The sequence below is a fragment of the Maniola hyperantus genome, chromosome 22, assembly GCF_902806685.2.
Source record: "Maniola hyperantus chromosome 22, iAphHyp1.2, whole genome shotgun sequence".
Taxonomy (NCBI): domain Eukaryota; kingdom Metazoa; phylum Arthropoda; class Insecta; order Lepidoptera; family Nymphalidae; genus Maniola; species Maniola hyperantus.
This window is the reverse complement of record NC_048557.2, coordinates 5,115,420-5,142,360: the sequence shown is the minus strand read 5'-3', so window position 1 is coordinate 5,142,360 and position 26,941 is coordinate 5,115,420. Positions and strand designations below refer to the sequence as shown.

Sequence of the window (26,941 nt, the reverse complement as noted above, 5' to 3'; positions counted from 1 at the left end):
GCAGTATATTTCCGTCGTAACCTTGATGATTCCGTTATCGATAACGGCCTTGCGCGCGCGCAACTAGCGCACATCCCTAGTCCTATTATGATTTTTGGCCGAGTCTGCAGCCACATAATAACTGGACTATAGTGCGTAGTACAACATCGTTGAATATGTACAAATTGCTTACGAAACAATTACCAAAAACAGCAATGTCTTAAAAATAGTGATATAATGCCAAGTGCCAACGGACTTTTTATATTTTTTCCTTATCGCCTCATTCTTGAACAATACACGATTGTTTGCCAAATTTTCGCAAGTATATAAAACATTTCCAATGGAAATTGGAAAACAATACTCGCAATTCCCCACTGCTGTACCAAATTCAGTCGGTTGCAAAAGATTTACCTGAAACGATGTTTACACTGTTAATTGGAAGTGAATCGGTGTATTGAATTCAATTATTTGTTTGTAACTGAAAATAAAATGGAAAGTAAGTACAATTTATTATGTTTAGAGTATGAAAATGCGCCGCACTGACTTTTTGTCTTTGTCATTTATATGGAACTAGCTTATGCCCGCGACTTCATCCGGACCCGAACCCCTATTTGACCCCCTTAGGAGTTGAATTTTCAAAATCCCTACTTAGCCTTGCCTTGCCTACGTCATAATAGCCTATCTGCATGCCAAATTTAAGCCTTATCCGTCCAGCAGTTTGCGCTGTGCGTTGATAGATCAGTCATAGTCAGTCAGTTTTTCCTTTTATATATTTAGATAACCTAACAGAGAGAGCCCTATAATAACTTCTCTCTATGAGTAGAGTTATGCTGACGAATTTCGCTATTTTACCATATTTCCATGAAAAACTGTCAAAACGTACAAATGATTTATTCTTCAATCAGACATTATTTGTTGATTGAAATATCGACCCTTATATAATTATTAGGAAAAAATATGGATCGAATCCACCCTCAAAAAACTCAGGTCAAGCAAGGCGAACTTTTCAATTAATCTTTTGAAATGCTAATGACTATACATTTTCTGGAAGGCCAAAAAGTATTAATGCTTTCCCTTGAAAAACTTTCGTGAAATAAGAACTTCGCTCACGAAAATGATCCTTCAATACTTTCCGCGTTAATGGAATTTTTGGGAATATTTTAGTTCGTTAAAAAACAACACGATTTAAATGAAATTTTTTTCACAGAATTTATAGGGTGAGTGGCCTGTAACTTGATATTATTCCTTAAAAGTGGTCATATTAGTTAAATCTTTGCATTCCATTTTTTATTTGATTCCTAGTGTCTATTATAAAGGTGCCCGTAGTACGTAACGTAGTTTTCAATACTGAAAATACATGTGACAGATCTAGATATAAATATATGGAGCTGAAAAACGAAGGAATGCTGATGATAAAAGTAAAGGTCAACGTTGACGTGACGTCCAACTGCGCGACGCGACAAAAATGACTTCTTTTCCCGACGGTGTACTGAGGAAAAACTTTTCTGACGCACCTGATTCTGTCAACGTTTCTCGCATATTCTGTATTGAAAATGCCTCTTGCGCGTTCTGATGGTCTTCTTCTCTTCTATCTTCTAATCTTTTAGCCGTATGCTATCCTCTTAGACTGCTAACTTTTGCCAGATTAGATTTACATTTTGTATTACGAGTATCATTTCCAATTAATGGCGCAAACCGCAAACGTGCATAAAACTGTCATCATCATCATGATCAACCCATCGCCGGCTGGCTACAGAGCACGGGTCTCCTCTCAGAGTGAGAAGGGTTTTGGCCATAGTCTACCACACTGGCCGTGTGCGGATTGGATATAAAACTATGTAAAAAGCGTTAAATGGTCCTATGTGCGTTTTTTTGTGTCCTGTATCTACGAATTCTCCGTTTTCAGTGTTACGGCTCTTTATCGCAATATCATTAGGAGTCACCATAGACTGCTACAGACATAAGTTCCTCTCACACAACCTGGACACGGAGCCATCTTTATCAATCCTATATGCTCAAGACAAAAAAAGTGATCTCATCACAAACGAGTGCCTCTCAGAAATGTACCCACGAAACTTATACAGATACCCTCTTCACATAGACCGGAACGACATACCATGTATCATACATTGCGTGTTGAAAAAGTTTGGGATCATGTCCAATGATGGTGTTATTAACATAAGGAACTACTACAGGAGGGTGCAAGCGATCCATCGATACGATCCAAGGGTGTTAATATCGGATGTTGGCGAGACCTGTGCGCAGAATATCAACGGGATGAACTTGGATCATGACGTGTGTAAAAAGGCTAAAGTATTTAATGACTGTACGCAGCTATACGTCATTTCGTTTAAAGATCCTGAAACCGAATAATTTGTTACAGTACGTATAGAACGCGACGGGTCGAGATGGGATCGGGGAGGGAACGCCCCGCACACCCGCACAGCCCCCACGCTAAACCAGTGCGGGCGAGCTTAGGTGATGTACAGCACGTCCCCCGCCTCATACTCCGATTGCCATTTCAACCTGTCGCGGACCATACCTACTTATAACATAACTTGTCATAAAATTTTAATACGTTGGTGTGGACGCTACAATAAAAATAATGTGAATTTGTTAAACAATATACATAATTACTATTATAAGATGTTCCATAATCTGGGACTAATTTTAGTTATTATATTTTATACTTTTGTACTATTTTGAATAAAATATTTGGGTTTAAATTTTGTTTTGTAAGTTCTCTTTTATAGCTCGCGTAAGTTATAATGCGTACAAAATGAGTTCTCACGAGTCATTTTAACTTTGTGTGACAAGTGTCATGTCAAAAGCACGATTTTAGTCCTTATTTTAAAGGCGAACCGTACTTTTGACATGACAGTTGACACATAGAGTTAAAATGGCGCATGAGAACTCATTTTGTACGGACTATACCTTAGTTGCTCTCGTTTTATTCTTTAATTAAATAAAATAGAACACAATATTATTTACCGACACCTTTTCAGTCTTAATTGAATTACTGGTTAACTCAAATTTAATAAAATACAGAAAGTCCCTTTCACAAAATAACTAACAATTAACATAAAATCTTGTTAGTAGGTACTAAGTACTATAAATCAGATAGATAGAACATGTAATGAAAATGCGGCACTAATGCAAAAAATTAATTTCAACAATAAGTAGGTTATTTAATTGAGCTTAAACTTAGATAGAACTTGCCATTTAAAGCATTTTTTGAAGCATTTTTTTTTACAAATCAAGAAAAAAAATATGACTTTATGTTAACTTGGTTATGCATGATTTTAAGTCCTAATACCTAATTTATAGGTGGGAACCACAAACTTTCTTCAAGGAACACCTACCTACTTACATTCACGAATTTTGATTTTGACTTTGATTCTTTAGGAAACTGGTGGTAAAAATTTAATCAATCGTTTTAATCACAGAAATCTGAATAAGGTTTTACATACTATAAAATATAGTAGGTAAAATATAGGTACAGGCCGTCGATGAATTGCGATGAGTATGATTATGTTATTGATGATTATTATATGTCTCTGAATCCAATAGTAATCTTCGTCCACGAAAAAATAAACTTTTCGTGGTCCCACATCATCGCACTGTTGCTAGATCTATGTCACCTATACCCCGTTCATTAGCATCGTTCAACGCGCTTTGGGACAATAATGCTCAATGGGACCCATTTAATTATGGGTCTATAATACTGGTTCGGGAGTTACTAAAGTACGCTGAGAGCATTACATGAATATGTCATTCAATGTTCTCAGCGTATATATTCAAAATCCTTTGATCTTTTATCGTTTTGTATTTTATGTCTTTTTTCTTGTACCTTTATTTGTATTTAAATTTATTATTAATCATCTAGTTAGTGTAAGTGGCACTGCCGTTCTAATAAGATATAAAATAAATAAAATAAAAAATAAAATAAAAAATGATGATGATAATGTCTTGAAAAGGTAATAAATGTATTTATCTGGTAATCGGAACCTTTCCGAATAGTTCGGGTTTTTTCTTCCTACCCAATTATTGTTACCACAAATTAGAGTTGTTACCATAGTTAGCAGATAGTTTCACGTAACTGCCTACCTTTTGTCCTAGTCATTAGCTTAAGAGCGTGTCTCCATTAGGCGAACAGTGAAGCCTGACAATGAAACTGTACTGCATGAACAACTAGCAAAAGGTCTGCACACGCAACAACTTACTGAGACAGCTAACTGCGAAACGAATCTAACGATGTTAATATTTTATCAAAATCGGTTGAGCCGTTGAGTATTAACGAACGGACATAGGAACGGACATACGTACATACATGTCAAACGCATATCTCTCTGGGATTTGCCACAGTCAGGTGAAAATCATGTCGATCCGTTGATCCGTTGTTGCGTAAAATTACATATAGCGTAGCATAGTAAACAAACAACTTTAGAAAAGAAAGAAGAAAAGAAAAACGTTTTTTTTTTTAACTGTGTCAGTTGCCACACATTGCATATTATTTTAACGAAGGCTGAGATCCATAGAGCGCACTTTGACTTTGCTCAGATCAAATGTCTCGTTTTAGTCTGAGCAAAGTCAAAGTGCGCTCTATAAATCTCGACCTAAGAGTTGGTTATTTCGGCGCTTCCTCCACTTGAGCAATAAGCCAACAAGCCTTTAGCAGAAGAATCGCCGGAACAAACTGTGTCATGTGTGGCACAACCCGAAAAAAGATTCTAGCTCAGCATTATGCTGTATGCATACGAGATACATGATATACGAGAGCATACAGCGTTGATTTTCAGCCAGGACCCTGAGCCGGGCGAACGACACGGAACTGTGCAATCAACTTAACCTACTTGAAAAACCGGTCAAGTGCGAGAGAGACTCGCGCACGGAGGGCTCCGTAGTTCGGTCATATTTTTTCGACATTTTGTACGATAAATCTAAAACTGTTATGCACAAAAATAAATAAAAATCTGTTTTAGAATGCACAGGTAAATTTCCTTTCATATGATACCCCACTTGGTATAATACTTAATCTTATAATACTTTAAAAGTTGAAAATACTAATTATCTGTTCATGATCACATTTTAATTTTTTTTGTAATGTAACCACAAATTCACGGTTTTCAGATTTTCCCCCTAATGTCTGCTATAAGACCTTGCTAGCTACCTGCCAAACATGATTCTAGGTCAACGGAAAGTACCCCGTAGGTTTCTTGACAGACAGGACAGACAGACAGACAACTAAGTGGCCACTTTTTCCTCTTGAGGTACACGGAACTCTAAAAAGGCACTCCTTTTTAGAGTTCCGTGTACCTCAATGCTAAAGCACGAAATCATATCACTATATGATTTCGTGCTTTAGCATTTAAAGTGTCATAATATTACTATATAGTTTAGATGGCCAGTCATTATGGGAGGCTGTTATGCATCTAAATAATAATAATAATAATAATAAATCTAAATAATAAATACGGTTGTTACGTAATTGCTACCATAAGCTATTATTATACGTGTAACGTTTCATGCGACCATTACTCATATCCTGTAACCGAAGTCAATAGAGATCGTTGCATGTAAACGATAATAATATATTGCGTTATTAATTTTAACTGTATTATTAAAGAACTCGTCACTTACTAAATAATATAGCATAACATATTGTGATTATTTTTCTACGTATAATAGCTGACTAGCTGATGCCCGCGACTTTCTGGTGGACTTATTAGGGAAATATGGATTTAGGATTCTGGAGGTCGGGGGTTCGATTAACTTTCTATAAGTTATGTGCGTTTTAAGAATTTACATATCACTTGCTTTGACGATGAAGGAAAACCTCGTGAGGAAACCTGCATACCTGAGAATTATTTCAGTGTGTGAAGTCTGCCAACTCGCACTTGGCCAGCGTGGTAGACTATGGCCACAACCGTTCTCACTCTGGGAGGAGACCCGTTTTCTGTAGTTAGCCGGCGATGAGTTGATCATGATGATGATGACTGTTACAGGAATCCTCCTTCTTTGCCTGCTCGCCTGTTCAACATTCGCCAGGATTTCAGTGATGTACGCCCACGAGAGGGTGTCCGACATGGTGGCGCAGCAGTGCTTGAACGAGATGTACCCCAAGAGCAGGCGGCTTGAGCTCCAGGAGTCTGACGAGCCCTGTATAATCTACTGCGTCTTGAAGAAGTTCGGCATTATGAACGTGAATGGACAAATTAATTTAGACATTTATAGGTAGTATGCACTTGTAGATATCTTTTTTTATATCCAAGCTAATGTCTGATGGAGAGAGAGATTTTTTTTAAACAAAAATTTACTTTGGTTGGCTTTTTGGCGCTTGGTGAACGCTTGACGCCTTGTCTGAATACTGAACATGCTTGGATTTCCGGTGACAAATAGAAGGGTTTACACGGGCGATTGAGATTCCCCAATTCCAGGCAATTTAGTCAATAATGACGTCATGACCACATGAAGTAATTTACTGCAATCAATACCTGAAAATAGCAGCAATGTTTAGCGAAATAATTAGTCAAAATTGCTCAATTTATTTCTCCAGATCGATCCATACGTGTTGCCGAGCAGCAATGCTTAAAAAACTGCCCATGTAAGCGCACCAGATAGTCGAGTAGATGATTTCTAAGTTAGGACATGCTTGCCTAGGAGAAACCTAGTATATAGCTGTGCACAGTTCATAAACAAGATGTTTCCAAAAGACAAGCGTTTCGAATCCTCTATTGCATTTTGAGTAATGAAAGGAAAGCACGCTGTACTTTGATGCGAATGGGTTTGCCACGCACCGCCATTCTTATGCCATAGAACTTAAAGTTTAGTTTGAGTTTTTATCCGACGCCGCACCTGCGCGGGTGTGCATTGCATCTTAATCGAAACCGAAATCGGACCGCTCGCTGTGCCCGAGGGATCATCCAAGCTATTGGACAGATTATTAGTTAAGTTGAGCAAGTTCCGATTGACCTTTGAAGCTGGTTGTGGGTAAACTAGAACCGAGTTTGGCATAGACAAACTGTTTACCCGAGTTGCGAACTAAGATTATCGAATGTTAACGACTATACCGAGTAAGACGATATTGAGATAGTTTGAAATATTTGAGACTAGATGATGCCCACGACTTCGTCCGCGTGGATTTGGGTTTTTTGAAAAAGTAGCCTATGTCCTTCCCCGGGATAACCGATTTTGATGAAATTTAGTACAGAGTCAGCTGACTCTGTACTAAATTTCATCAAAATCGGTTGAACGGTTGGGCCGTGAAAATCTAGCAGACAGACAGACACACTTTCGCATTTATAATATTAGTATAGTAAAGTATGGATTTTTATCGCCAAATGAATATTAATAATAAATTTTATGAACTACTAGAATATACCCGCGACTTCGTCCTCGTCCGTAGTAATCCCGCGAGAATTTTTTGATTTTCCGAGATAGCAAGTAGCCTCTGGGCTAAGTCGGGTTATATGCTATGAACTCCAAACACAAATTTCAGCCAAATCTGTTCGGTAGTTTTACATTCTTCTTCTCTACCTAGGAAACGAGTAAGGCAAGTACATCAGCTTGACAAGCGTCACATGATGGACGACAAAGGAGGCGGGTGCATCGAGAGCGCTGAAGCGACGCAACACAAGCAAGATGTTTGCAAGAAGGCCAAAGTGTTCAACGACTGCACCAATTTGTATAGATTACTTTTCAAATAAAACTTTCCAATAGGTTCATTTATTTTTAGTGTGCAATCTACCCGCATTTTTTACCCGACTACGATAAAGCCAAAAAGAAGGGTTATGATTTTAACAATCTATATATGTAAATGTATGCATGTAGGTTTGTATTTAGGTATGTGTGTTCCACCGTAGCGCCTAAACTACTGAGCCGATTTTAATGAATGAGATGTCAATTGATTTGTTATTATGATCCGGATGATACAGGCTACATTTTAGCGCGCTATATATTGCGGGTTTGAAGGATACTAAATCACTAAAACTACAAAATGAGGCAAATGGTTATTGGTATCGAATTGTGTTTAGGTAGTATAACAATAACGCTTAGTTTTTGTTAGCGTTCTGATTACATCTTGTATTTATATTTTACCACATTTTTACATATTTACCTACTGGCACTTGGTGTGATCATTAAATTCGTTCTAACATTCATTAAACTTTTCTGCATGGTTTCATCATTTGCATTACGATGACTGGTTTGGTTTACAAATCTCAGATTTACTATTTATTTAAATAAGAAAGTAGAGTCACATTTTAATATTCTTTAACCTGATATTCCAACTTAAAATAAAATATTACGTTTTCCTATTTAAATTGAGAAAACTTAAAACATTTTATTTTAATCATGTTCCTGAATGCTTACTTTGTTTATCCAGTAAATAAATCCCAGGGAACTAAAACAGAAAGTCTCAATCACAAGTCCTACGTAAATACCTACTTAAAACCTTCAAAGTGCAACGCTTATTGCGTTTGAATTAACTTTTCCATTTATTTTAATATTCCATTCCTCCCGTTTATTTTTGTATTTTCTTCCCCGTCCAAACTAAACGTCGTGAAATTGAAAGCATTCAAGGTGAAAGTGAATGCAACGTTACCTATTTTAATTTTATTTCCGCAAAATGTTATGAAATGCTTTCCATTTTATAGAAATACTAACCACATTTCTGTGGAAAGTCTGATGTATATTTAACCTAAAGTTGCGTGGCTGAAATGCTGGGTAAAGGACTTTTTGATTTCTATACTATTATACGAAGTTTTCTGACCCAGTTAGCTTGTGAAAACATATTATGTTCTTAAAGTTTTCACGAATGTTTTAATATTTTACGAATTTTTTTCATATTCTACGAAATATTTTTACGGGGTATTTCAATAAAGTTTTTAATCGAATTCAAAGAAAAGGAGCAAAATTTCAATTTGATGTGATTTTTTGGATTGGTTCGACAGGTCGAGAATTATAAAGTGCCACAGATACTTAGTTTTATCTGACTGTTTGTCTCGGTTAATATTCGAAACAGCTGAACTGTTTTCGACGGGACCTTTAAGACAAATCTAGAGGATCTATGCAAGCGTCTACTTTCTATCCTGGAAAACAATCGGGATGGTATCAAACAAGTACAGTACGCGTCAGAAAATAATGTACATCGCTATTTAGAAGGAAATAGCGAATTTGTAAAGCATTGTCTCTGTCATCGATCGACAAAACGTCATATAGCATTGATTTATTAACTACCTAAGATGCACCATCAACACGCAAAAAATGGCACGGCCCAATTGTGCTCGTTTAGAAAACGACAACAGTTTTGCCCTCAGTCGCGCATGAGTCGACAAGGTGAAACTATGCCGACGTGCTCCGTGAAAAAGTGCAAAATTAAACCAATAAATGTGAAAAAAAAAGATGGAATATCATACTTTCGGTAAGAATATACTTTATTTATATTTATACTACGATATAGTAGTGAAATAATGTGAAATTCTTACGTAATTTAATTATTTTGTCATTAAAATAACAATACTTCTGCGGCGCAGCTATCTCCTTCACACGTTTGAATCACGTTTGAACAGAATGGATACAAAAATATATGGAGTAGTTAATTTTTTTAAGTGATCTCTAGTGACTACCGAATATCTTTAAGAAATCAATATGGATCTTTATCAAACCGAAACCTTCGTAGTTTGGAAATAAATTGAGGACCTTACGCTTTTATTTAGACCGCAAAACTAAGTTTGTTTGTTTTCTGTCCACTGGCTGGCTAGTTGTGACAGACAGCCAGGCCGACAGACGTAGGCGCACCATAACATTGATAACTTAATATATATTTTTTGCAGATTTCCTGTGAATGAAATCATTGGCGAAAAGTGGCGGAAAATTATAGGTCGCCAAAGAGAAGATGAGTTTTTTAAACCCAATCGTTCTCATGTCGTTTGTTCTGCCCATTTTTTAGAATCTGATATGTACTACACAAAAAAAGGGTACCGGAAGGTGACAAAAGATGCTTATCCGAAATGACATAAAAATATTCTACACGTAGGTGACGTGTAGAATATTTCCTACGCGGACAAAAAAAAATTATTAAAATAATAATAAAAACGCGACTCCACATTTGGAACATAGAAAATACTGCGGTGTGGTTCGCAAAACATCGTACTTGTCGAACATTCATTACAAAATTGAATCTTAACGCTAAATTGATATGGTTGGTTTTTGTGATCCGGGTGGAGCCTCGGTGTATATTATCTATAGCTGCGTTTGTATAGATGACTGGACGCTTTTTGCATCTGAATTTGTAGGTGATGTTGTATCTAAGGTAGTTAATAAATCAATGTCATATAGGTATGAGTGACGCACAACAGACGGAAACGTTTAAGTGCGGAAACCAAGCCAGAGAGAAAAAATAGGTATGAGTGACAGAGACAACGCTCTACAAAGTCGAAATGTCGTTCTAAATGCCGATGTACCCACTTTATTTTCTGCCGCGTATTGATTTTGAATTTCACGTTCATAAAATCGCGGGAAAACCTAGCAAACAAAGCAAATTGTGCTCAAGTTTCTTATCTGTCAAGTTACATGCTTTTGGCAAATGAACGAGATTTTGCTTTGAGTAGGTACCTATTAATGTAACTTTTGGTTGATATTCATTACCACTGGCATTACGCCAGAATTCTATGCTGACTGCGATACATAAAGTGAAAATGATATTTTCGCTTCAATTGTGCCAAGATGTCTATTTAGGAATTACTTATATCTACATAAATAATATAATATTTACCTGTTTATATTTATAAATAACTGTTTGCATCAATGTACGAAAGGGTCTTTCCGAGAGCATCCCACGCATAATATTCAGTCGTCCACCTTTGTCATCCACACCCCCTTGCTGCCACCTTCTTGTAGTTGTTGATCCAGTGGGTTGGAGGTCGTCCCACGCTATACGTGATCACTGATCAATGGTTCAAAAAAAGTGCGGATTGGCAGACTTCATTCACCTTTGAGAACATTATGAAGAAAAGAAGTATACAGGTTTCCTCACGACGTTTTCCTTCACCCTTAAAGCAAGTGTGCGTTATAAGCAATTCATAGCTCCGAATAAAATTATAGGTGCTTGCTCGGGATCAAATCCGGAACCTCACGAATAATGCTAATTATATATTATATTATTATTATTTATTTATTATTTAATTAGAACGGCCATAAAGCCAATTACACTAATTAAAATACGAGTACAAACTAACATAAACATACTTACAAAAATTAATAACTTAAAATTATAAATTTTAAAAAGCAAAATTATAAATGTTTTGACCACTAGGCTATCACCTCTTGATCACTCATCATCATCATGATCAACCCATCGCCGGCTCACTACAGAGAACAGGTCTCCTCTCAGAGTGAGAAGGGTTATTTGGCCATAGTTTACCACGCTGGCCATGTGCGGATTGGTAGACTTCACTCACCTTTGAGAATACAATGAAGAACTCTCAGGCATGCAGGTTTCCTCACGATATGTTTTTTTTTACCGTTAAAGCAAGTGATATTCAATTGCTTAAAACGCACATAGCTGTGAATAAAATTACAGGTGCTTGCTCGGGATTGAATCCCGAACCTCACAAATAAGGCCAATGTTGTAGCCACTAGGCTATCACCTCTTGATCACTCACCCAAAGAAAAAGAAAAATTTGCCGCAAGCTCCAGTATATTAACATTTAATGACTGGGAATGGACTCGGGCCGCTCATGGTCGTAAAGCTCTTGAACCTTGTTGAAGGCGCCGATAAGCCACTAGCTGGCCTTAACTGCTCTACACTAAATAAAGCCCGGATGACCCTAAAAGTCCACTGTCAGCTTATTCTAAATTTATCTCTTCGGAATCGCTTCTTAAACAAAATAGACACTTACTCGGACACAGGGCCGGCTTAAGCATATTCGGCGCCGGCGTGCGAAAGTAAGCTGCGCATTTGCCCCCCCCCCCCCCATTTATAATATATAATTAATATTAATAAATATTATAAATGCGAGAATGTGTCTATCTGTCTGTCAGTTTATCTCTCTGTCTGTTTGTCGCCTAGGTATCTGTTACCTTTTACGGGCTTATCTGTTTTAAACTGTTTTTTCTGTTCCGTGGTTTTTAACCAATTTTGACAAAAAGTACAGACTAGCTTGCATTTATTTATTTTTATTTTTCATATACCAAAATTGTAGTTATAAAGTAATAATAAATTAAGTTACATTGAAAATGCTTATCTCTAAACAGAGATTTCTTCCAGCTTCCCATTCAAGGTTGAAGACGAACTTGGGCTCCTTTTTATTCCGATACGCGGAGGGAGTCGCAGGTGTCGTCAGTACCCGTAGTATAAGATTTTACATCTCACCAAACGTTGCTAGAATTCGAGAGTCGAAACACAATAACATCAAAGTAAAATGGACCTAAAGAGCCTTGAATTGAAGTCAAACATTCAATGCCACTGATTTTAATTTCGCAATGTTTCCGCTTGGAGCGCTGGCTGTAAGAAGTGTAGACAAACTTGAGCTTTAAAACAAGACATTTAAGATCCAGTTTACTGTAACGCGGAAGTATTTCGACTCTCGAATTTGGTTTGGTTTAGTGAGACGTAAAATCTTATAGTACGGGTACTGGTAGATCACAAGTATAATATATCATTCATCACACTGACCGTTCCTAAAAAGGCACCCACTTTATCTTGTTGCACAATTTTCACATCCAGACACAGTGAGTGGTACATTCTTGACGTAGCTATTAAATGAGTAATGACACAGTTCAAGTACCTCATAAAATAGAGTTATTCATTCAATATTAATTTCATTCAACAGACTACTTTTTTTCAGTCAAGCGTTTGTTTCAATAGCTATATCTTTCCGTTTCAACGCTCCTTTTCATAGTCATAATTTAAAACGATGTCCAATTAAGGAACTCCTTCAGCGCGTTTTACTTAAGGCAACTAACAAGCTCCCTATAATGCGCCTTCGTAGTTTCAGTTACATAATTAAATGAAAATACAAGTTGTTTTGCAGTCAGTCAATTAAAAAATTTAGTTTTGATAAGCAAGTCATTATCCTATTCGCTTCAATGCCACCTATAACTTTTGTATATAAACGTGCCGAAAGAAAAGTTAACTCTGTCTGTCTGGTCTGTAAAGTATGTCTGCTTGAAACCTTACAAAGTACTGAACGGATTTTGACCATATTTTTAAGGGGTACCACGATTAATTTAAATATCGACAAATAAAAACTTCAAATTAATCGTGGTATGTACCCATTATCTACATTAATATTTAGAATATGTCGTTAAACCACGAAATAAGCTTAAAATCATGGATTTTTATCAGTCTGAGCACAAACAAAGTGTATCTCGGAGGAAAAATAAGTGAAAAATAAATATCTAAGTATTTCACCAAGGCCAACATTATTATGGCTGTTGTAATGTCGACTCTACTAGATATTATTGAGAAAAGACATCAATAATATCTAAGAAGGTTTCTCTAAAATTATGTTCGATACCCTGGCGCGGCTTTGGTCTTATAAATGAGAATTATCTTTGGTCTGGTCTGGTGGGAGGCTTCGGTCGTAGATAGTTACCAATTGCCACCCTACCATATCTGGCCTCCATCTTAGACTGCATCGTTACGTAATAGTATGTACCACCAGTGATATCGTAGTCAAGGGTTATCTTGTCATTGCATACAAAAAAAAACAAAACTGGGCCAAGTAAGCTAGTTTAACTTCCTAAAAGGTGAAATTAAATACAGTTTCAGAATGTACCATTTAATCTAAATAATTCAATACACATTTTAGCTACTTAGCAATTGCGAGATGACAAACATGGCTATCTTCTGAATCCAGCACCAAATCGAGCAACTTCTCTTCTGTGGCATTTCTTCTTCTTCTTCTTCTTCCTGAGCCGTGGTTGCTGGTGTAGTTGTAGCGTCTTCACAAAGGACGTATGACGTCATCAGGACCAATACAAGTACTAAAACTAATTTTAGAGATATTAACTTCATTTTTACGTTTAATTTGACTTGTACTTTAATTTTGTAGTTCAATTTCACTTGCTTCTATAAAACAAGACCTTTTTGATCTATGATCGCTTTGAAATGGCCGAAATTTTGTTTGAACGTTACAATTAAGATTAATATCGTGATTTTTGAACCGTCAATTTAATTCTCATCAACGTTATTGTATTCTGATCTTGATATTCAATATTGTATAGAAGTAATTGCTGTTATTATTTTGATGATCAATTTTGTTGTTTGATTTATTTAGTTAATAATTCTGCCATCTAAATTGACAATCTAGTAAGTTCCATTGTTTTTTGCTTTAAGAATCCTTTCAGACGTGCCACAATCTCAACGATACCACACTGAAATAATGTAGCTGGTCACAAAATTGTTAGAAACGTTTTTTAACAGACTTCAAAAAAAGGAGGAGGTTCTTAATTCGGCGGAATCTTTTTTATTTTTTTATTTTTTTTTATTTTTTATGTATGTTACCGGATTACTCGAAGACGCCTGGACCGATTTTGAAATTTTTTTTTTGTTTGAAAGGGTATACTTCAAAACTGGTCCCATTTAAATTTGGTGAAGATCTGATAAACATCTTCGAAGATAGATAAAGGAACTCCTCAACGGATAAGAGTAAATTGCTCGCGATCAGTGTAATAGCTTAGTACCATGCATAGCATATTTTAATACCATGGGGCCACAAAAAATTGTGATATAATTTTTTTTTACAAAAAAAAGAAAAACCGACTTCGACAAACACTAAAAATTGAAAAATAATTTAATTTATTACCGAATATATTATGTATACAAGAGTTAATATAGTTCCATAATAATATTTTTTAGGGTCGGTGCCAATGAGGTGCCATTGTGGAGTCTCATAAAAATATGAAGTCTAGACGATTCGCGCAGCTAAAGCTTAACTTAACCTTAAATTATAGCTATAAATGGAGAAGTATCATTAATTGATGAACAGAAGTTGAATATTCTAATTTATTAAAATTTCAAAGTATTTGAAATACTTTCAAATACTTTGAAAGTATTTCAAAGTATTTGAAATACTTCGAAATATTGACAGCGAATAATAACATAATTATTCGCTGTGATGAAAATGATTTTGATACAAGCTTTATTATAATATTAAAACACATTAAAATGAGCTACTTTCATCGTGAACTTTGCCTTCTTTGTCTTTATTCTTCAGTTAATATAAATTTCACACTGAATAAAGATACCTAATTAAAATATTTTGCAGCTAATTAATTCATTTAGGTAGCAGATATTTATATGCATACTAGCAGCAGGTATTTATAATTTTTTTGCCGCTTACGTAACTCACTACTGCAACGCCGTTATGCAAAAGTAAATAAAGTATCATCATCATCATCATGATAAACCCATTACCGGCCCATTACTGGCCCAATGTGGATTAGCAGACTTCACACATCTTTGAGAACATCTACTATCATGGCATTCAGGTTTTCTCACGATGTTTTCCTTCACCGTTATTTTGATATTTAGCTGTTTAAAAAATAAAGCATAGTTGTATCAAGTTAGATGCGCCTCAGCTCCATTCCGCGGATGTGCGTTGCGCATTAGACATACCTCCATCATGGTACCCTGTCATCACTCATGCCTACATATCTGTCATATGTATAGGGATAAGCTCCTCCTTTGTGTGTATTATAACTTTCTTTCTTAAAGGATTGTCCCTTTGTTGTATTGACAAGTACGATTTATTACGCGCTAGGCTGTCTTTTCTCTCGGGTTGTGCTAGAATGTGAATTCCACCAAAAGAACGAAACGCCCGCAGAATCGAATGAAGCTGAGACGCAGCGGCATCCTCAATAAAAACTCCAATAATTAATCTATAGTCCACGACAGGTCGAGATGGCAATCGGGGTATGAGGCGGAGGGACGGCTTGCACACCCGCAAGTCCCCCGCGCTCGCCCGCACCGGATTATCGCGGGGGATGTGCTGGTGTGCGGGGCGTTCCCTCCCCAACTGCCATCTCAGCTTGTCGCGTATGTACCATATTAGAGTTATCTTCAACCCATCGCCCTACCACTAAACACTCCCACTGAGGGTCTCCTCTCTTTCTACACTGAGGTTGTGCCTCTATGTACGAGTCGGACTCACACACGAAGGGTTCCGTATCATCGATTCCGTACGAGACTATGTAATCTTTAACATTCTTTAATTTACGCGGCGGCCATTTTGAATTTTTTAGTATTTGTTGTTATAGCGATAATAGAAATATACAACGTTGTGGTAATTTCTCTCTACCTATTACGGTTCATGAGTCCCACTGTCAGACAGACAGACGGATGGCGGCGGTTTAGTAATAGGGCTCCATTGGCATCCTTAGGGTACGAACCTTTAAAAGGGCCTCTAAAAAGGAATTTTTGTTAGGTCCACTCGAAACGCGGAAAAAATGTTTTTATTCGCCATTAGATCAGCCAAGCACGTTCCCAGTAAAGTAGGAAACGTCGTAGTTTCGTAATAACGTCTCACAAAGAAACCTCTAGAGAGCATAAATTTGGTTGATTTAAGCCCAAAAAACCCTAAAGAGATTTTTTATCGACGTCCAGTTAAGACGAGCCGTGATAGCCTAGGTATTTACAGAGTGTAAACAGAACTCTAGCAAAACTTAGTATTATTATACTACCTAAGCACAAACCAATGCCAAGAACCATTTCAATTATCTTGTAGTTTCAGTGATTTAGTATTTTTCAAACCCACAATATATAGCGTGCAAAACTCGGGTCAAGTCCCACCTACGACGCGGCATTGACTCTGAGTGACCTATTTTCACAACGTTCGTTAATCTAGCGTCAGTCAGATGTTCTATTTGCAATATAATGTAAACTTTCAAAAAATAAACATATTTAAAAAAAAAAACACATATATTTTTTGTGCCCTTATCAGTAATCATCAGTATCATCACCTGTCTTTGTTTTTGCTAGCGTTCCGGTTACACCCGATATAACTATTGGGGGTTTGATCCCGGGCACGCAGCTCTAACTTTTCGGAGTTATATGTGCGTTTTAAGCAATTAAAGTATGATAAAAAAATTGTCAAAACTAAGTACTTGTTCGCAAAGAAAAATACTTATTAAGGTAGCTCAGTTCGGTGCTTTCTCCATACAAACGTAGGAGGGAAAATACAACAATATTCGATATTGTACGCCCAAAACTAAGAATTATATCGATTTATCTCGTCATTATCTAGGTTTATTGATGTATAAAATATTGAAAAAAATATTGATTTAAAAGTTACGAGGCTCAAAAGATTTCTATTTTAACACTAAATTAATGACAACTTTGGGCGTAAATAAATAAGATTAGGGATATGAAAATTCTAAAAAAATTTATCATTAGACGTTGTTTATTTATTCATTAGTTGAAATAACTTTACTTTGCAAACATAAATTCAGCAGTTTTTTCTCAAAAATACTTTTCCTAAACCCTTTTCGCGCGCTTGATTTCAGTGAAAATCATCGTGCCTCTCAACTTTCTCATACAATGTCAAGTGAAAAGCAAACATGTTACCCACGTGCCCTGCCAATTTCGGTCGAGCGTCCTGCGTCACCTTAAGTAGTAGGTAAAAAGAACTGGCAAGAAACTTTGAAAAATAATTACATAATTAATCCTTTCAAAGATCTTGTTTCCAAGCATCCGTAGTGGACTAAGAGCCAGCGCGTGCCAGACCTTCGTTATTTTATTAAAGCAGAAAGTTTATCTACGTATTGTTCCCAAAATTGGGAGGAAGGAACGTTTGTTTGGATCATGGTGGCTTTGGGAGATAACAGGTAATAAGAGTGTAAAGATCTTACGTCAAAGCGTAAAGGCAATGCATGACGTGATTTCTAATATTTTTACACCTTTATTACCTGGTCTGGTCTGGCACGCGCTGGCTCTCTCTCTATTGGTACTTACTGAGAAAACTTTTCTTGACAAATTCCTACTTAGCTAATGCCATAAAAAGTCTTCCGGGGCTTTTAAACAATTTTTAATATTATGAAGTAATGACTTTTACTTTGATAAAGAGTTTGAAAATTGTTTCTTTACTTACAAAATATTCTTTTGTGTGCATATAATCTCGTTAAAATAACTTAATCTCTTTTTATAGAATTAAAACTTTCAAGTTTTAAGGTTGTTTGGAAAGTAACAATTTTCACGTTTTCAAGAAATTTGTTCGTGAATGTTAGGGTTAATTTACAGTAAACTTGCTAGACAGAGTAATTGGTAGAATTTAGTTTTAATTAATTAAATTTAATTCTGTTTCAATGGTTGAACAACTCTGTAACATTTTAGGTAGAAAAATAATCAGAAAGTCCCCATTTTCTAGGTTTTAGAAACCATAATAAAAAAGTTAGTTACTTAGAAACTAAAGAAATCTTAAGTTTGTCGTTTAGTTTTATATCTTTATATTGCTTCGCTAAACGTCAGATTGTTCTTAGGGCTAAAAAACACTAAACAACTCTTATGCCATGATTCTACCATCGGAATAAGATTCTACTGAGAAAGTGAGAACAGCTATTACTTACCTCTCATTCTGTGGTAAGAACACTTTGGTGAAATTACTGAAATGACCGCAGACTTCCTCTGTTTACACGTAGTAAAGTAATTTTAATTACACCGCACAAAGTAACAGCGCTAGGAAATTATACAAATACCAGTGCAAATTGAAAATTTCCAGTGCCGCCTCGACAAGAACAATTTATCTCTCGTCAGTAACAAATGATCATTTCGCGCAATTTTCCGCGAGTTTATAAAAGCGGTTTTGTTATTTGTCACATATGCAATATAATACGTGCGGGGGAATTGCATGACTTGTTACATTTCCGTTAGGGTTGAATCAACGGGAAGAGTTTTTAACAATTTTATTCATTCACCGCAGTCCCCGTCCAACACGAATAGAGAACGGGGACAACGGGATTGATTTTTAATAATTTTATTAAATTACATACCGATGACCCCGTTAAACGGGACAGACTACGGGGACAACGGGATAAGTTAATCACAACTTCTAGCTCGGCGATCCCGCGCCGGTGGGTTTAAGTAGCTGATGATATAGTACCTAGAAGATAACCTGAAAGGTATAGGCACAGTTTTAGAATATGTACTATGCCTATCCTGGATACATTGATACCTAACCTAGGGGATAAAACGTCGATATCTTATTCGGAGGTTCTGGAGTCCGACTTCAGGCACGCGCCTCTACTCGTAACTTGTTGGAGATAATAATAGGTATTATGTGCGTTTTAATCAATTTAATATCACTTGCTTTAACGGTGAAGAAAACATCGTGCCTGAGAGTTCTGCATTGTGTTCTCAAAGGTGTATGAAGTCTGCCAATATCCCCACTTGGCCAGCGTAGTGGACTATAACCCGAATCCTTGTTCATTCTGAGAGTGGACTTGTGCTCAGTAGTGAGCCGGCGATGACGGGTTGAGAGGATGATAAAATGATGACGCTTTTTCTGATTTCAGTCCATCCTTCAACCGTTGAGTTAAGCTATAATTCTCCATGCTCTAGAATGATTACGTATTGATTCTTATCGTACCATCTGGTGAATTAATAGCAAGTAGTTTACCTAAAACAATGGTGATTGTTACAGGTAATATATATTGTGTTCAATTATAGCTGAAATTAGTGAAAAACTACTTCAGTATTAAGGAAGTGGTGATAGCTGTGGGGTTTAATTTGAAGTTAAATCGATTCTAACAAATTGTGTGTAAGGTACTAAATTAGGTAAGAATACTAAGAAATTACGTTTCAAACCATATCAATCGAACCTACAAATTACATAATTATTATAATCGGTCCATTATAACCCGAAATACAGCTTGAGATAAATGTTAGGGAGGTGAAGCCGAAGCAAAGGCTAGTTAATAAATAACAAGCTGATGCCCGCGACTTCATCCGCGTGGATGTAGGTCTTTGAAAATCCCGTGGGAACTCTTTTATTTTCCGAGATAAAAACTAGTTAATGTTACTCTCCGTCCTCACTCTATGCCAAAAATCAAGTCGATTGGTTGCTTATTTAGGGCGTGAAGGCAGGACAAACAAATATACACACTATCGCATTTATAATATTAGTTAGATTATTTATTTATTTTATTTTTATTTTTCATGTATCAAAATTGTAGTTACAAAGTAACAATAAATTAAGTTACATTGGAAATGTTTATCTCTAAACATAGATTTCTTCCAGCTTCCCATACCTACCTAGTTGTTCTCTGAATAATAGACTATAGGGCTCGTTTCAAAACCTCTTAGCTTAGATATCTATCATCATTACCTCACTTCTACTAACTTGAATAAAATTCAACTATGTATATTATATTAGCAAATAAAAAGTGTATTATATTAGCAAATAAATAAAAGTGGTGGTAAAGAAGCTGTGATAGCCTAGTGGTTAGGGTATTCGCCATCTAATCGGAGGTCAGGGGTTCGATCCACGCACCTTTAACTTTTCGGAGCTATGTGCATTTTAAGTAATTAAAAATCACTTGCTTTAACGGTAAAAGAAAGCAGTGGAGTGAGTGAGGAAAGCGTGAGGAAACCTGCATACATGAGAGCTCTATATAATGTTCTCAAAGGTGTGTGTAGTCAATCTGCACATGGCCAGCGTGATAGACTATGGCCAAAACCCTTCTCACTCTGAGAGGAGACCCGTTCTCTGTAGTGAGCCGTCGACGGGTTGATCAAGATGATGATGATGACTGTATATGGTATGGGTACTAAACCTTTTTAGAAAGGTTTAGTTTTTCCGTCGTCTAAGGCAAAGAGGTTGCGATCCGCTCTCTGGGGCCTACCTGGTCCAAAGGTTGTCCATCGCCATTCAGCGTGGCAATAGTGCCAGCTTAATGGGCACCTTTGGCCCAGGGGCAACCAGGGGCGGACTTTTTGAAGACGTTTAATTTTAAGTTGGTAAGGTTTATTTAAGTTTGTATGTTTTATTTTAATATTTTTAAGTACTTTTAATTTAGATTTAAGTTAAGTTTAAGGTAATAAATTTTTAGAAAGTAAATATTTGATTTGATTATGTATTTAATGGTTTAACAGAAGAATGCTGCTGCATGTATTGCTGAGTATAATTGGATGCACACTGGCCTCACAACCACATGGCCTCTCCGGCACATTAGTTGATTTTACGGACCCTAAGGTACCTAGCAACACTTTTATATTCTTGTTATAATACAATTATTATCCTACTAATATTATAAATTTGAAAGTGTGGAAGCTTGGATTTTTGTTACTCAATCACGCAAAAACGGCTGAACGGATTTGGATGAAATTTGGAATGGAGATAGATTATACCCTGGATTAACACATAGGCTACTTTTTATTCCGGAAAAACAAAGAGTTCCCGCGGGATTTTGAAAAAAGTAAATCCACGCGGGCATCAGCTAGTTTATCATAAACGTTGAACTGCCATCTCCTTGTAAGTTGTAGTTAGGACGGGTGGATATCTAGAGTCCGTGACAGGTTGAGATGGCAATCGGAGTATGAGGCGTGGGGAAGCCCGGCACACCGGCACGCCACCCGCTCTCTCCGCACCGGATTAACGCAGACTGTGCGGGTGTACGCGGCGTTCCCTCCCTGATTGCTATCTCGACCTGGCCCGTATAACATTGCGTACTACCGTACATTGCGGGTTTGAAAAACAAAGTACCATATTGTACCCTAAAACCAAAACAATAGAAATGTAACAAAGATGTTTGCAAGTACAATAGGCGGCTTATATAGCGATCTAAGACCAGGCTATCTAAAAATAATACTAAATCACTAAAACTACAAAATGAGGCAAATGGTTATTGGTATTGGATTGTGTTTAGGTAGTATAACATTAACGCTAAGTTTATTCTAGCGTTCTGGTTATACTCTGTATTACTTTAAAATATTTTTGCAATTTGAAAGGTACAAGGTCATCTTGATGCGTTAGTGCGGATGGCACAATCCTGCGTCATCAAAGTCCGGGCGTCCCCCAAAGATGTGCGAGCCTACTTCACCAACTCTCCGCCGATAACCAGGTCGGGGCAGTGCTTCGCAGCGTGCATGCTAGAGCAGAGTGACGTCATTAACCATGGAAAGGTACAGCAGCGGGAATTTTTATATTTATAAAGGTACAAGGTCATCTAGATGCGTTACTAAGGATGGCACATTTTTGTGTGATCTAAGTCCGGGCGTCCCCTAAAGACGCGCGAGCCTACTTCACCAACTCGCCAATAGCCAGGTCAAGGCAGTGCTTCGCAGCGTGCATGCTGGAACAGAGTGATATCATTAATCATGGAAAGGTACAGCACCAGGTATTTTTACATTTCTAAATGTACAAGGTCATTTAGACGTGTAAGTTCAGATGACACAGTGTCATTAAAGTCCTGCGTCTCCCAAAAATGTGAGAAAGAGGATTCCTGTAACAGTCATCATCATATTATAATCAACCCATCGCCGGCTCACTACAGAGCACGGGTCTCCCCTCAGAAATAATGAGAATGGTTATATCCAAAGTCTACCATGCTAGCTAAGTGCGGACTGGCATACTTCACACACCGTTGAGAACATTATGGAGAACTCACAGACATGCAGGTTTCCTCACGATGTTTTCCTTCAGCGTTAAAGCAAGTGATATTTAATTACATAAAACGCACATAACTCCGAAGAGTTAGAGGTGCGTGTCCGGGATCGAAGCCCTAATCTCCGATTAGAAGGCGAACGTCTTAACCACTAGGCTAGTCTATTACAAAACAGAAATTCATCTTACAGGTAAACCGTGAACTCCTCATACACCTGGCAAGCCTAGTGAACGGCAAGAACTCCCGCGTGGTCCGCAAACTACACAGCATATCCCGACTCTGCCTGGACAGCATCGTAGGGATGTCGGACAGATGTCAACTAGCCTCCACTTATAATGACTGCTTGAATGAGAACATGATCGAGTTTGCTTTCCCTCTCGATATAGCAGAGGAAGCTGTGCGGAAGATGCCCTTCCACCTTATACAGCCTAAGTGAGTAAGTCATTATTATGCCGTTTAGATTACTTATTAGCTGATGCCCGCGACTTCGTCCGCGTGGAATTAGGTTTTTTAGAAATCCCGTGGGAACTCTTTGATTTTCCGGGACAAAAAGTAGCCTATGTCACTCTCCAGGTCTTTATCTATACCCATCCAAATCACGTCAATCCGTTGCACCGTTACGACGTGATTGAAGGACAAACCAACAAACAAACACACTTTCGCATTTAAAATAAGGGTACTGATTGCCTGTATAAAGGTGGATGCACATGTGCGCACAACTCGCTTTGAACGCCTTTGAACGCGTCCGTTAGTTTTAACAGTATCGAGACGCACCAATAACTTAAGACGCCATTTTTTCAAAACTGAAATAGGTAACACAACAGAAATCGACACAAGTCATAAGTACCAAATATAATATTTCTGAAGAATCTTGTATTGTACGAAAGTCGTGAATGAGTAACAGCAAAAAAGGCTTAAAGTATCTATGCATTACAGCCCCCAACATAATAGGACAGGAGGGAAAAGCGACAAAAGAAAGAAAAGAAAAGATGACGTACAGTGCCATGTTTATCGTAGGGCCACAACTATTCGTTTAGTGATAAGCGTTGCGATAAGAACCAAAATAATAATATATTACGTAGAGAAACTTACAACAATGAAGTTTCTATTTTTTTTCTCTTCGCATTTCATTTTATATCCCCATTGATTTATAATTATTACAATAAATCAATGCTCGTATGACTTGAGTAAGTGAATACGCATCTTTTAGACAAGCGCAAGCGTGCTCCGAATACCTCATCATTGCTTTCCATGAGGCATGATTGTCGTCAAGCAATCTTCTACCTTACAATAGAGCAACCCAACCCCAAAAAGCAAAAAAAAATGTATGAAACTGTCACAACCCACCGCTACCTTATTATCGCCACAATTTTTATTAGGGCCAGTTACAGACTAGTGTTAATTTTATCTACGTATATTACGCTCGTTTTGGCATACGCGCTTACAGTTCGCACTGCAACAAAGTGAACGTGCGTCACGCTCTTATTTCGGTTTGTTCGCTCTAAACAGTGGGTCAGACAGTAGCAATATGGTGAGTCAGTAGCAATATGAATATGGAAGAAGAATTTACTGATACGAGCTTAGAAGCACATGAATATTCGTACGAGATACTCGTGTAACAAAAGGCGCACTAAACGCGCAAAAAAACGCTAATCTGAAAACACTCTTATTGTCGCCAGTCTCCTCGCACGCTTTCGCAAATTCTACAAGGTTATGGCCCTACGGAACCTACAGTTATCCTGTTTGACCGACTGTGCCACTATCTAGGTCAATTTACTTGAAATGAGCAAAATGTAGTATCTTTATATCGTGAAAAGATTCCCCTGTCCTTGTATTAGCGTCATGACACTTAGGTATTGTGTGAAGAAAATAAGAGAAACCTTATCTGTTCATTTTGTACGAACACAGCTTGTCTAGCAGCGTTTCACGTAAGTCGTAATAGTAGGAGCCCAAGAGGCTAAATGGTGATTTACTCGAGCGTTGTGAGGACCTATTGGATTGTGAAGATTAGGTGCTAAAAAGAAAAAAAGATTATAATATGATGTATGCCCTTTCACTGGTAGGGAGAGCGTGTACAAGTTTTCAAAAATGTAAAAAAATACTCGAGTGCTTCAGATATTAATAGTGTATGCGCCCCACGTGTTTCTGTTATCGGAAAAATATTAATCTGGAAAAATATTAGATTGCGGATTTTTTCCTTTACTTGTGCTACAAGACCTACTTACCTGCCAAAATTCATGTCTCTAGGTCAACGGGAAGTACCCTGTAGGTTTTCTTGACAGACATGACAGACAGACAGACAGACAGACAAAGAAGTGATCCTATAAAGGTTCCTTTTTTCCTTTTGAGGTACCTAAAAATTACATAACGGTTCCCGTTAAACTTTGACTTCTTATCAATAAAAAGCAAAGTGTGATGCACAAGTCAGTATCCATTCCTCCTTACTTTTCTACTCATACGCTTTATCAGCGAAAGTTAAACTTGAAGCGAGAAACTTGTTGACAACTTCCACTGAGAAAAACTTAGATTGTAATAATATAAGTAGTACGCGACAGTTCGATATGGCAATCGGGGAGGGAACGCCCTGCGCACCCGCACAACCCCTGCGCTAACACGGTGCGGGCGAGCGCGGGTGACGTGCGCGTGTGCGGGGCGTCCGCCCGCCTCATACCCCGATTGCCATCTCGACCTGTACGCTTAGTAGGTATAAGATTTTACTTCTCACAAAACGTTGCTAGAATTCGAAAGTCGAAACACAATACCGTCATAGTAAAATGGACCTAAATAGCCTTGAACTGAAGTTGAAAATTCAATTGATTTTAATTTCGCAACGTTTCCGCTTGGAGCGCTGGCTGTAGATGTGCAGACAAAGAGCTTTGGAACAAGGCAGTTAAGATTGAGTTTACTATAATGCGGAAGTGTTTCGACACTCGAATACTATCAACGTTGACGAGACTTGTACTAAGCGTACTGACGCCGACGTACATTATCTTATCTAATACTAGAGTGAAATACCTAATATGTGATTTATATTGTTACAGTTTACCACAAGAGTTGAGACACGCATACTAGTTAAGAACATATTTTTATATTTTGATACCTTATAAAAAAATATTTAAAATGCTCTGTTCGTTTTATTTTACGATCTGTATACTTTATGCCAGCTTTATTTTTGCTTTTGTAGCTTTTGTACCTACTGGTGTGCTAAGCTGAATCTATATAGTGTATTCAAACAATTTTATCTGGAAGCGATTTCTATAAAAGACTAGCTTATGCTCGCGACTTCGTCCGCGTGGACTACACAAATTTACTTAGGGGTGCATACGTCATAATAGTTATCTTTTCAGCCCGATCCGTCCAGTAGTTTGAGCTGTGGATTAATAGATCAGTCAGTCAGTCACCTTTTCCTTTTATTTATATGTAAACTAGCTTATGCTCGCGACTTCGTCCGCGTGGACTACACAAATTTTAAACCCCTATTTCACCCAATTGGGGGTTGAATTTTCAAAAATCCTTTCTTAGCGGATGCCTATGTCATTGCAAATTTGATAAGCTAGTTATTCATAAATGCCATCCTTGTGATATATTGAAAATAGATAGTTAATTTGAGGAAAAAGATTAATGTTTGCTGAGTAAAATTAAAAAAAGTAGGGAAGATCTAACAAAGCTTTAAGCCCAAAGATTGTTTGAAGAAAGGTCAAAATACACAAAATATTGACCTCGTATCCATATATAAAAAGATCTTTCCGTAAATGTGGGAGTTTCATTTCACCCTATAGGCGGAACAAAAGGCAGGAAAGTTATTTGACCGAGTGTATCGATATTACCTTTTTCTACATTACTGTTTATTTTCAATGGACTTCTTATTAGAAGTAAGTAGGTATATTGAGTTTTACTAATAAGCTTTTGCAATTTTTGATAAAGGAGAAGTATTTTTATCACGTTATTTACACCTCTTTTTTTTATGATACCTGCGTTATTTTTTCCTGCGTTATTTATTCCCATTGTAACCTAAAAACCTTATAAACCATGTGCAAAATGAATTGCAGCATCACGGAAAACCTTATCCTGACGAGACTCATTTGTAAAGTGTAAACATTACGAATAAAAATGGACCCAAATTTGTCCCCTGTGCACTCCCATCTCCTGCCAGTAGACGTGGAACTAAATGGTGGTGGCTTAGAATAATAACGTGGTGGTGTTTATTTGTATGTTAAACATGTACTTATCAGATTTATTAAGATTAGGTAATTATTTAAGAAAATTTGCATTTTTATTAAGAAACACTCCTATTTTAGAGGTTGAGTTTCCAAAATCCTTTCTTGGCAAATGTGTACGTCATAATAGCTATCTGCATGCC

The 26,941-nt window shown here is 37.2% G+C and overlaps 2 protein-coding genes across 3 annotated transcripts; both read left to right on the top strand.

Annotated features, from left to right (window-relative positions):
• The first annotated feature begins 343 nt into the window (after positions 1 to 343).
• LOC117992818 (uncharacterized) lies at positions 344 to 7,703 on the top strand. The gene is made up of 3 exons (XM_034980529.2): positions 344 to 475; positions 5,985 to 6,213; positions 7,520 to 7,703. The coding sequence occupies exons 1-3, from the start codon at positions 469 to 471 to the stop codon at positions 7,683 to 7,685; spliced, it is 402 nt and encodes a 133-aa protein (XP_034836420.1). The 5' UTR covers positions 344 to 468; the 3' UTR covers positions 7,686 to 7,703.
• A 1,565-nt stretch (positions 7,704 to 9,268) lies between these two features.
• Positions 9,269 to 25,678, top strand: LOC117992816 (general odorant-binding protein 19d-like). Of its 2 annotated transcripts, none has more exons than XM_069506307.1 (5): positions 9,269 to 9,400; positions 21,071 to 21,174; positions 21,930 to 22,099; positions 22,772 to 23,017; positions 25,623 to 25,677. In XM_069506307.1, exons 1-4 carry the CDS (start codon positions 9,303 to 9,305, stop codon positions 23,015 to 23,017), a joined length of 618 nt encoding a protein of 205 aa, XP_069362408.1. In that variant the 5' UTR covers positions 9,269 to 9,302; the 3' UTR covers positions 25,623 to 25,677. The 2 variants fall into 2 exon arrangements, with proteins under 2 accessions (XP_069362408.1, XP_069362407.1); XM_069506306.1 differs by having other exon boundaries at positions 9,271 to 9,400; positions 22,772 to 23,013; positions 25,623 to 25,678.
• Positions 25,679 to 26,941: the final 1,263 nt, after the last annotated feature.